The 12,286-nt window shown below is 53.9% G+C and overlaps 1 protein-coding gene across 5 annotated transcripts in view; it reads left to right on the plus strand.

Annotated features, from left to right (window-relative positions):
• RAB7B (RAB7B, member RAS oncogene family) overlaps positions 1-11,260 on the plus strand; it is a 29,311-nt gene extending 18,051 nt beyond the window's left edge. For 3 of the 5 annotated variants that reach the window (XM_053209115.1, XM_027074890.2, XM_053209114.1), the window contains 2 exons: positions 1,842-2,053; positions 9,106-11,260. In XM_053209115.1, coding sequence (XP_053065090.1) covers positions 1,842-2,053; positions 9,106-9,121 — 228 coding nt within the window. In that variant the 3' untranslated portion in view covers positions 9,122-11,260. The remainder of the gene's footprint in view (positions 1-1,841; positions 2,054-9,105) is intronic. The other 2 variants (XM_053209116.1, XM_027074892.2) reach the window with 1 other exon arrangement.
• The last annotated feature ends 1,026 nt before the right edge of the window (positions 11,261-12,286 follow it).

Here is a 12,286-nt window from a genome sequence, read left to right on the forward strand (position 1 = left end):
ACAGCATGTTAATTTCTAATACTTATTTATTTGTGGGTTACCCTTGGCACTTCCTCCAAAGAGTTCAGAATGTTCCTGAGCTGTGAACCTTCTTGCCTGCTCACCAGGCCTTGGGCATCTGTGCTCCATGGAAGGGAGCAGTCCTGGCCAATTCTGGACCCCTCCCTGTAAAGGCAGGAAGGTCTTGGAGATCAGAGGCCGAGACTAAAAGGCCTGGGGTTTCCCCCCAGAACCCAGGCACGGGGTATGGAGGTGTCAGCTAGTTCCCCAAAGGGCAGGCTGCTTAGTTGACCTAAGGGGCTGCACCCTCCAGTCTCCCAAGGCGAGCCTCCCAGTGCCAGGCAATACTGATGTCAACAGAGGCTCTGTGGGAGGCCACCATGAGCCTCCGGTGCTGCCGCCACTCCTGAGACCAGGGAGCCAAGACACTCACGTGTCCTTTAATCGCAATGAGATAGTCATCCTTAGGACCTGCAGGAGGGAGGCATTCTCTGATTGCCCCCTGGCTGTGCTGTCTTCTGGGAGAGGGGCAGGATGTCCTTTCTTCAGGATAAAAAAACCCTGGCTCCCTTAAGCACAATGAAATCATGACTACAAAGTACCAAACACAGCCAATGTTCCATATATGGCCATTTCCTCCTCCCTGAAATAATTCATTAGGGATTAAAGTCAATGGTTCCAGTTGCCTTTGGAAATAACTCCCAGGGCTCTCAGGAGTTTTCCAAACCAGCACGATCAAACTCTGATCAGCCATTTGCATTCGGGTAGAGATGTACTCATTCTGCCTGTACTGAGTGGCCCACACTGCCAGGCCAAGAGCTGAGGAGAGCGTGAGCCTGAGCTCAAGGAATCAATGGTCCAGTGGGAGAGGGAGAAAGGGTACCGTTCTCCTGCAGTGCCATGCAGAGGTCAGTGCCCATGCCACAGGAGCTCTGAGCTGGACCGCATTGCAGCTCTGCCTTTCTCAGCTGTGTGATCTGAGGCAAATCGCTGAACCTCTCTGAGCCTCAGTGTTCCGATCTCTAAATTGAGCCGATAAGACCCATCTCACAGGGTCATTGGGAGGATTGAATGAGTGAAGATGACAAGATATCTAACACAGTATCTGGCTTATCAACTGTTCCTCGGACTCTACCCTGGGGAAGGAGGGTGAGCAAGGACCTGAGTCTCTGCTCAGCAACAGACCTCCTGGGCATGGGCCCTGGTGAGCCAGCCCAGGGGAAGGAAGCCCTCCACCCCGGCTAGTGCCTATCATGTTTATCTTACAAAGAGACTGAAGAAGGAGCCTTAGGAAAGCAGCATATAGTACATTGGGCTCTCGTTCTGCCGAGCCTGTGTTCAAATCCTGCTCAACCCCGCACACTCTGAGCACGTTTATATTCTCCAGTCCTCAGTTTCCTCATCTGGAAAACAGAGCTCACAAAAGCCCACCTCATAGATTTACGTTAAGAAATACGCATGTGAGGGGCTCCCGGGTCGGTTAAGCGTCCGACTTCAGCTCAGGTCATGATCTCGCGGTTCATGGGTTCGAGCCCCGCATCGGGCTCTGTGCCGACAGCTCGGAGCCCGGAACCTGCTTCGGATTCTATGTCCCATTCTCTCTCTGCCCCTCCCCAACTTGTGCTCTGTTTCTCTCTGTCTCTCAAAAATAAATAAAGGTAAAAAAATAAAAATTTTTAAAAAAAGAAATAACACATGTGGAATTTCAGACACATGGAAGTTTCTCAATAAATGGGAGTAGTAGTGGGGATGGCGAGACATGAGGGTGGTAATGAGAGAGGGCGATACGATGACGGTGGCCATGGTGATACATACAGCGATCATTTCTTCCCCTCACTCAGGTGCCCCAGGAGGTAGCCCAGGGCTGGTGTAAAGAGAAAGACATCCCCTACTTTGAAGTCAGTGCCAAGAATGACATCAACGTGGTACAGGCCTTCGAGATGCTGGCCAGCCGGGCTCTGTCCAGGGTAAGTGGCTATGGTGGTATCATCTTCCAGGGCTGCCCCGAGGATGGGAAACTGGGGAGCTTCAGAGAACAACACACTGGACTCAGGTAGGGATGCGGGTAGGACTGGACGGCTCATCGTCTCGATTAGTTGCTGAATGGGCTCAGCAGTGCTCTGGTTCTGGAACCCCAGAGTGCCAGAAGTCTAAACCTACCTTGGGTTATATAGTTAGTGGTCCTTCGGTCCGGCTGATGATCCCTTGTGGAGTTTCTAAAATACACGCTTCTGTGCCTCCCCCGGAGACATTCCAATGTAGGGAGGGTTTGGGAGCTGATGGTCTAGTTCAGTCCTGACTGGCGAGAGAGGCCCCACAGCGCCGAGCGTTTGTCCAGATGGACGATCAGGTCTGCAGGAGTGGCTGACATCCTCCAGGCAAACAGATGGACAGCTGTGGGCCCCCCGTGTGGAGTGTGTCCTCTGTGGCCGGCAGCGTGTAGGAATCGGGGACCCTGGCTCTCTGGAGGGGAGCCCGATAGGCCCATGTGTGGTTACCGTACAGGTGCATGGCGTGAAAGGATTTGGTGAGGTGGCCCCAGCGGCAGGGGGAGGGGAGGCACGCAGCCCAGCTGTGAGGGATGGGAAGGGGGACAAGGGGAAGATCAGGGAAGGCTGCCTGGAAGCAGTAACAGGGTTTTCTTCCCCTTCCAATATGGAGTCTGGAAACTCAGAGAAGGGTTCGAGTCATTGGCACAGGGAAGGGCTCAGCTTGTCTCATTCTTCTGCCACATTTAATCACGGTGGGCTTCTCAGGAGAGGGGGGAAAGCTCATCACAGCAATGATTTTGAATTGAAGAAAAGAGGATGGGAGATGGGGGGTGTCCCCAACGTGGAAGTGCCTGCCGTCATTGCGGTCGACCGGCGGCCTGGCCCCGTGCTGCCAGCTGCCCCGGACGGAAGTGCCCCGTGGCCCCGTCTGCGGTCGTCCAGCAAGGAGAGAGGCAGCAACCACCCCCAAGAGGCTGCCCAGGGAGAAGCCTTAATCGCAGGGTTTGGCCGGACACAGGCTATATTCGTATGCTTCCCCTCCCGGCCCCCAGCCCTCACTGTCTCATGTTAAAAGGAAGCAGGGGATGTCCGTCTCGAGCACATGACCGAGGGCTGTGGCTTTTATGATACAGCCTGTAATGCTGGCTCTCAAGCCACAGATGTGCCTGCTCATGCCACTCCCCTGGAAACTGAAGAAGGTTGTTTGACCTTGTATGGTGAGAGGTGATAAATGATCCTGCACCAACACAGAACAGGGATTGCCAAATGCTGAGTCACGGAGAAGTTCCATCGGCCCACAGCCAGTGTCTGTGTGTGGTCAGCATCTGTCCTTTCTGAAGAAGGAGTGTCCTTTTTCTCTTCTTTTTACTATTTTTTAAATTTACATCCAAGTTAGTTAGCATAGAGTGCAATAATGATTTCAGTAGAATCCACTGATTCATCCCCTACGTATAACACCCAGTGCTCATCCCAACAAGTGTCCTCCTTAATGCCCATCACCCGTTTAGCCCATCCCTCCACTCACAAGCCCTCCAGCAACACTCAGTTCTCTGTATTTAAGAGTCTCTTGTGTTTTGTCTCCCTCTCTGTGTCCATCTTATGTTTGCTTCCCTTCCCTTATGTTCATCTGTTTTGTCTCTTAAATTCCACATATGAGTGAAATCATGTGATATTTGTCTTTCTCTAATTTTGCTTAGCATAATACCCTCTAGTTCCATCCATGTTGTTGCAAATGGCAAGATTTCATTCTATTTGATTGCCGAGTAATACTCCATTGTGTGTGTGTGTGTGTGTGTGTGTGTGTGTGTGTGTGTGTATCACGTCTTTATCCAGTCAGCTGTCGATTGGAGTGTCCTTTATTCTTAAAGTTACATCTTTCTTGCTGTGTCCACTTTATGAAGCTTGTCTGCTTGGTTGTTGTTGTTTTATTTTTTGTAATGTTTGTTCATTTATTTTGAGAGAGAGATTGAGAGCACAGGGAAAGGGCAGAGAGAGGGAGAGAGAGCAGGCACTGTGCTGGCCACCAGCACAGAGCCCAACGCGGGGCTTGAACTCGTGAACCATGAGATCATGACCTGAGCCGAGACCAACAGTCAGACGCTCAACAGACTGAGCCACTCAGGCACCCCTGTTGTTGTTGTTTTTAATATCCATCCTACTTGGCAAAAGAGTGGCTAAGCAACCCTAGGTCAGTCCCTCACGTTGATGGGGGAAACTTACTGATGAGAAGTCTAGAAGTCACAAGTATGGTATCCACAGTGAAACTGACCTACATTTGAATCCTGCCCTGGTGTTTTTGAGTAGACCCCTGGGCATATGACTCCTCTGAGCCTCAGTTTCCTCATCTATAAGATGGAAATAATGCAATCCTGTAAACATTTCTTGAGTTGTCAGGCTAGGGCTGGAGATACGGACCTCAGGGGCTCAAAGGTCAGGTAGAGGAGTAGGATATTCACAAACAGGTTGTCACAGAGGTAAGTGCCACAGGGGGCAAAGTCAAGGCATGGAGATGACTCAGTGGTGGCTGGTGGCGAGGGTGGGCAAGGATGGTCCCCAGAGGAGTGGAGTGTGACTTGGGTGTTGAAAGACAAAGCACAGTTTGCAGGTGGCCATGGGAGGATGGGGGAGGGGCAGGCACAGGAGAAGGAGAGAGAGAAGGGCATGGCCAGAGGCCCAGGCACCAATCCACAGGGCTCACATGAGGAAGCAACTGTGGGTCCATCTGTAAGAGGAGGAAATGTGGCATGCAGGAAAGTGGGGGTGTGGGGCGAGCGATGAGGCCCACAAGGTCAACAGCACGGATCACGAAGGCTCAGAGAGCCCCCACCAAGCGCCTGGACTTCACGCAGCGGGCACATGGTGTCCAGACCGCACTGCTGGACCCGAGGCACACAGGGGCTCACCTGGCACCTTGAAGCCCCGCAGGGTGTGCCTTTTCCTTAGAAACGTGGAAGAGAAATATTTTCCCATTAAAACAGAACAACCGTTATTACTAGAGCATAGACTGTAAAACGCACGTGCACTTTTAAAGGGAAACTGGAGTTTGCACACCTGTGTCGTGAGGTCAGATGAGTTCTCAAAGACATTTCCGGCAAGGGCCTCTCCCCTCCTCCCCAGGGAGGTGTCGTGCTCACGGTGCTGGAGGGTTTGAGGGGAGATGTGAGAGGCGGCAAGGGGAGGAAGCCCCAGGCTGGGGTGGGAGGACCTGGGGCTCTGAAGCCGGGGAGATCTGACTGCAAATCCTGACTCCCCCTCTGACTCACAAGTCACACGGCCTCCCTAAGCCACCACTTCCCTCTCTTTAAAGTACAAATAATATCTTCCTAATGGAGTTGTTGCGAGGACCAAGTCAAACAATTCCTAGTACAGAGAAAACACTAAGTAAAAAGTTGCTGGGGGTGCCTCAGTGGCTCAGTCGGTTAAGCATAGGACTCTTGGTTTCGGCTCAGGTCGCGGTCTCAGGGTTCCTGGGTTAGAGCCCCACTCTGGGCTCCATGCTGACAGCCCGGAGCCTGCTTCCAGTGTTTTCTCTCCTGTTCTCTCTGCCCCTCCCCCACTCACACCCTCTCTCAGATAGATAGATAGATAGATAGACCGAAGGTAGCTGTTTTAAAATGGAAGCTGTGTATAAGGGTTTTCAGCAAGGGAGTTTTCTGCTTCATGGAAGATGGGCTCAGTGGGTGGTTGGGAAGGTACTGCAATAGCCCAAGCCCGAGAGAATGGAGATGGCAGGACAAGGTGGACTGAACAGACGTTGGAGGTAGAGCCTCAGGGGCTCATGATGGTTGAATGTAGGAGAGAAGGAATCGGGAGCTATTCAGCTTGGCAGTCAGATGCACGATCGCTCGGATGGAATGCTCAGGACCAAGCTAGAGAAGAGAGGGGAAAGCAGGAGCATCACAGGAGGAAGGGGGTGATGCACTCAGTCCACGGGCCACATGACATCCACACTTCCTTGAAATGCCTGAGCTCTGCAGTGAATTCTGGTTGGAGTGATTTGTGAACATGGCACCAGAATAGGTACTCGGGGAACATTTTGAAAGGAAAGATGGTAGGTGGTTACTTTACGGTCCCAATCTGGCCACTTTCTTTTTCTTTTTTTAATGTGTATTTATTTTTGAAAGAGAGAGAGAGAGATGTGAGCAGGGGAGGGGCACAGAGAGAGGGAGACACAGAATCCGAAGCGGGCTCCAGGCTCCGAGCTGTCAGCACAGAGCCCGACGGCGGGGCTCGAACCCACGAACCGCGAGATCGTGACCTGAGCCCAAGTCAGACGCTCAACCGACCGAGCCCCCCATACGCCCCCCAGTCTGGCCGCTTTCAAGGACTAGGATACTTAGTTATTCCAAAATATGATACGAAGGGACACCACCTACTTAAGGGGATTGGCACGGATGAGATTCTGCTCTTACCAAGTTGGTAATATCATCCCTGCTGGGGCTGTCAGGCCCTCCCCTGTGGCATGAGCTGCAGCATGGAGGCCTGGCTCCTGAGGGGTAATTGGGGAAGGACGCAGTCGCCATGCCCAGGAGGGAAGCGGGCTGGCTAGCGGGTAAGCTTGGTGGAATCACAGGACCTTTCTGAGGTCCTCCAGATGCAGGGTCTAAAGGCAGGTCCACAGAGGCGACCAGGCTTGAAGGGACAGGCCGGCACAGTCACATCCCTTAGGTGCAGTAGGTGCACACGTGAGGACACTTCCAGTTTGCTCTGCACTGGGATGCACATCCGGCCAAGAGGACAGAGGCCTGGAGAAAAGAGCTACACAGGAAACCCAATTATGGCCCGCTGGTTGCTTAGAAGTTTTGTGGGAAATCCGAGGAGCGAGATGACGCCGTTATTACCTGCAATGGTGTCACAGATGGGAAGCACTCGGGTGATCTGGACCTGGGGACATGTGAACGTTATCGGGTTCAGAAGGCCGGTGTGAAGGCCTCAGGCTTCTCCAGTGTAATGAGTGAGGAAGTTTCTCACCCCTTCCAGAGGCAGAACCCCATGCGAATCTAGAAAGATCTAGAAAGAGTGCAGAGGAGCTCAGGAAACTCTGTGGCTGCTCGGGAGGCCCCACACCCCCTTCCCTGCAGGCTGGTGCTGCGGACAATGGCACGGTTTCTGTTCATGAGGGGCCCTGGGGCCCCCCGCTGGGCCTTGGGTGGACATGGGGTGGGGGGGGCACACTCAGGGGTGATGAAGCAACAGTCCTGCCCCCAGGGTCCAAAGACCCAGTTAGGGAAGTTCCTGATCCTGGTCATGGTCTCTGGCTTGAATGATGACAGAGGGACCCACAAAGGACAAAACAGAGAATGCTTCCCAAACCTGCCTTTCAGGGAGAGTTGGGTCACCAGGGTAAAAGGGGCTTAGACAGTGATGCTCTGCCCTCCCTTGTCCCTCACTGGGAGATCCGGAAGTGTCGGGATTTTAACCACATCAGCTCCGTGGAGTGAGAGGGCCCCGCACGCAGCGGCAGGGTCCAGGTGGAGGACGGGACACGTCCAGAGCTGCAGAGGCTGGAGCCCACACACCAGGCATGGGAGGTGCTGGGGACAAGGAGCCACCTGGCCCCATTTTGTCTTCTCAGGCTCCTTGGGTGGGACTCTGCTCTCCCAGGGTGAGAGCCGGGGAAGCCCTGGGGTGCCCTGGGTCAGGTTTGTAATCGGTGGGCTAAGATCCTCCCCAGCAGAAGGGGAGATCAATCTGGGGTGTGGGGACATCTCCAGAGAGATAGACCTTCATTTGGAGGGCATACACTGCCCCCCAACCCCCAGCACTCATCCTTCCTGTTAAAATAAATATATCTAAACTCTAATAACTCTAAATAATTTGCTGAGGGGGAGTGCTCAGTCAGTGAAGCAGCCGATTTCGGCTCAGGTCATGATCTCACGGTTTGTGAGTTCGAGCCCCGCGTCGGGTTCTGTGCTGACAGCTCAGAGCATGGAGCCTGCTTCAGATTCTGTGTCTCCCTCTCTCTCTGCCCCTCCCTGGCTCATGCTCTGGCTCTCTCGCTCTCAAAAATAAATAAACATTAAAAAATAATATAATAATTTGCTGAGCGATACTCAAGGCCCATCACCGAGGCTGACTAAGGAGGCCCTGAGACCCAACCTGGGAGGACCGAGAAACAGGGACTTTCAGGAAACAAACTATATGAAAAAGGGCTGGATCCCAGGCCCCGCACCATGACCTCTGCATGTGAGGCTAAATGACCCCTCAGTCATGGGGCATCAGGGGACCGTCTCCTGTGTCTCAGGAGCTACCATCATCAGGGTGTAGCAAGTGAGGCCTGATGCCATCTCCTGGGACAGGGTTGTGACATTCACCAGTGGTGATGGGTGCTGCTCAGTGAGGGCCACTGACCCACACAATACCAGCTGTGGGGGAGCACGGATGCCAAGCCCAGTGACTGGTGAGAGCCGGGCAGAATAAAGACATGGGGTCCCTTTAAGAAGAGACCCTTTAGCCCTAGTATTCATCTCCTGGAGGAAGGGCCCCCTGCCCCACCCCAGCCTCACCCTGAGCCAAGAGGTCCTGGGAGAGAAGTGGCCAGCTTTGTTGGGACACAGGGGTTTGGGAAGGTAGCAAAGAGCCAAATAGGCCCAGTGGAAAGGCTGAGTCTATCTGGGGGAGGACAGAGAATTGACTGGGCTTCTCAGGTGCCAGGGGTGGCCGTGGGGGAGGCTGGGAGGCAGACATGGTGAACGAAGGGTGGGTGTGGGGGTGTTTGCGGGGAGAGGTCTCCAACAGAAATCAGGAGGGCTGTCATCATCTCTGCCGGAGGTCAGATGTCACCTCAGTTGACACTTTCAAGGATTAGGTGACACTGGCCACTTCCATGCTCCTTCTAGAGAATAGAAAGTTATGGGACCGTGTTGTAGGTCAGGAGATTGGTGCCAGCCAACTGCTCTGGGCTCCTGGGAAGAAGCTGGAGGAGGAGGTGAGGACAGGAGGGTGGGGAAGACCAGTGCCCCACCCCCACCCCCACCCCCACTGTTAGTTTCCTAACAATGCAATGGGGAGGGGACAAAAAAGCCCAACCACCGTTGGCCAGTGAGAAACAGAAGGCAGGTGGGCATCTTTGCCTCTTAGGATGTGAACTCTGACTTCTCTTTTCCTTCCCCAGTATCGAAGCATCTTAGAGAATTACCTCACAGACTCCATCAAGCTCTCACCGGAAGACCAGTCCAGGAGTAGATGTTGCTGATCTTTCAGTCTCCCGCTCTGATGCCCAGACAAAGCCTGCCCACGGCCTGGGCATCCCTGCCCCCACCAGCCCTTCCCTACCCCCCCCCACCCCCACCCCATCTGCCCAAGCCCAGCTCAGGCACTACCCTCATATCTGTGCTGGGCCCAGATCAGAGCACAGCCCCTGCCTCGGGCTGAGTGTAGTGAGGACAGGGCTGGGCCCTCAGGGGTCCCGATGGAACCCAGAATGTCACAGCCAAATCTCGGGCCGGGAGGAGTCACCGTTCCCTGGCTGGCTCCAGCTTTCCTGCTACCTGCCCTCCCCAAACACACTCTCGCCCCAGAACGCACATCTCTGCAGACAGGCCACTGTATCTGGAGTCCCATTACGTTCTCCTGGGGACTGGCCTTCCTTGCTCATACTGCCACGCACCCGCAAAGCCACGGCACAGCTTTGGACAAGGGTGCAGCTCAGACCACCCCGGCTACCAGCGCCAGAAAGCGAGGGCCTGCCTCAACCCCTGGTGGCCACTGTCCAGGCCTGGAACGATACTCTGCCGCCTCCAGGGCATAGGACAGAGGGAGCCCAGGAGAGGCACCCAGGACGGGCTCATTTCTCTCTGCTGGATGCGCAGACAACTCCTCTAAATCTCTCCAAGGCTCAGCTGGCTCATCTGTCAAATGGGGGTGGTTTGTGTCCTGCCGACCTCAGGGTGTATGGTTTCGAGGACCAGAAGCTCTGCTTAAATCTCAGTTGCTCTTGTTGATATGCATTTATTTATTTCTCCAACAAGTATTGTTGAACATCTGCTATGTACAATGCGCCGAGGTCCAGTGACAAATGAAACAAACGAGGACCCTGCTCTCCTGGACCCGGCTTTCCGATTAGGGAGAGAAGCAATAGGCACAGAATTTAAACAGATATTTTCAAATAGCAGATGAGTGCTTGGACAAAGCAACCGAGGTAATGGGATAGAAAGGGACAGAGACTGGGGTTGGTGCTGTTTCAGACAAAGTGGTCCAGGAGGGCTTCCCTGAGGAGGTGTCATTTGGCCCCAGGACTAGAGAATGAACAGATGACTTTCATTAGAGATCTGGACAGAGAGCATTCCATGGAGAGGGAGCAGAAAGAGCCACGGCCCTGAGGTAAGGACAAATTTGCTGTGTTCCAGGAACAGTGAAAGAACTTTCATTTACCTGAGGACTCAAAGCTGATATCCCAGAGACAAGCAAAAGGGATCCTGCCCCCTGAGTGGCTCCTTGATGCTCTGCTGACTGGCCACCAGAGGGCAGCAGTGCTCCTTCCCTCCCGTGCTGAGTGGCCAGTGGCTTCTCTGACCCTTGAAGAAGGGCTTTTCTCTCTATGCTGATCCTCAAAGCTTGTTCTCAGACTGGGGGCATGTTTGGTCCTGCGAGATTTATGGGGCAGGAGAATCCCAATTTCTTACAGCTAGGAAGAACTGAGCCAAAACTGTAACATCAATGATTCAGGCAAGAAATCCACATAAGTGACAAATGCTAGAATTGAGGGACCTGGAAAACTCACGGACTCCCTCTCCCTGCAGATTCTTCCGGCAACAGATAGCATAGACAGGACCCAGCCTGAAGAGGGTGGGCAAAATGACCACTCAGAGGCTCCCAAGCCACATCCATGCCCTCCGTGGAAGTCTCCTGTCTACACAGACGTATCTGGCCCTGAGCTCCGAGCAAAGCTGGGACGTGAGCCCAGGACTTCTGATGGCATCTGACTCTGAAGATACTCCCAGAGGCAGGGGATCCTGCAGGGGTGAAGGGGTCAGCAGGAGAGTCTGGGGAGCCTCATCTGCCCACCCAGCTGTGGAGTAAGGGCTGGCTCATCCCGGGCAGCGGCACGGATCTGGCAGAGAGCAGGTGGCTGGGAGCACGCCGCCGTCTCTGTGTCCTTCCTGGGAGTGGCATTCTACACCTCACACGGCTCTCTTGGGAGTGCATCGGACCGTGGATGGGATGTGTGGCGTTTGGGCTTCTGTATCCTGTGTATGCAGCACCAATGGACGTGTGAACTGTTTCAAAACGTGTGCAACAAATAATAAATGTGTCCTCCTTTCTTGTTATCCTTTTTGGTATTTTGTTATTAAGTTAAAAAAAATAGCAACATGTTTCCATAGTGCAAATTTCAGGGTAGACAACAAAAAGTGAAACAGGACAGCTCACATAACAGAAGGGGCCCAGGGCAAAATGAAAATACCCTGCCCTTGTTCAAAACCGATGAAGGATTTCAAGACAGTAACAGCGGGTCTTTAATTCTAGCCCAGGGTCCTTAGGAGAGCAGGGTACACATACCTGTGAAGCCTGTCCCTGAGGAAGTAGCTATGTTTTCAGGACCCTCCGGAATGCTGGAGCCCCTGGCCAGGCCCACCTGGGCTGCAGACACCCTGCAGCTTGAAGATAAAAGGTTCTATCTTTGCAAGAGCGGCGTGGAGATTCCACCCCAGGCCTAAAACGAGCATTTTGGGTTTTCTCCAGAGTCAGGAGGAGGACAGAACCTTCCACGTGGGAGGGCAGAGTGCCCCCACTCGTGATTCTGAGACTGGCCCTCGGTACCAACCCAGTAGGGGCAGGTGCCAGCAGGGGAGGCAGCACGCGGGAGGCTGTGACTCCGGGCTAAACGAAGAAGCCACCGGAGCCCAGAGTGGGGGGGGGGGGGGGGGGGAGGGGGGGGATGGCCAGCACCTGCCAGGGCCCCTTCATCTCCATCCATTCAGAGAAAGGAGGACCCCAGTTCCCCAGACTGCTCTGGTCCAGGCCACTCTGATCCCTGGCCCAAGGGACAGCTCCGGGCTGCTAATGAATAACAGAGAGGACCCAGGCCAGGGCTCCCGGTGGCACACACCCCAGGGGCTTGGGAAAAACCAAAACGAACCCAAATCTTATCACCAAATAAACCTGGGCGGGGCCTGGCCGGGTGCCACACTGCCCAAGAGGATCTGGTGAAACAGTTGACTTTTTCTGTTGTCTGCTCCCACTCAGCAGAGGCTCCCTCACTGTCCCATCACCTGCCACAGGCAACTCCCGGCAGAGGCAGGTGGGTGGCCAGCACCCACACTGCAGTCCTGTTCCCAGAAGCACACAATCCAGTG

This window comes from Acinonyx jubatus, chromosome E4, assembly GCF_027475565.1.
Source record: "Acinonyx jubatus isolate Ajub_Pintada_27869175 chromosome E4, VMU_Ajub_asm_v1.0, whole genome shotgun sequence".
Lineage (NCBI taxonomy): Eukaryota > Metazoa > Chordata > Mammalia > Carnivora > Felidae > Acinonyx > Acinonyx jubatus.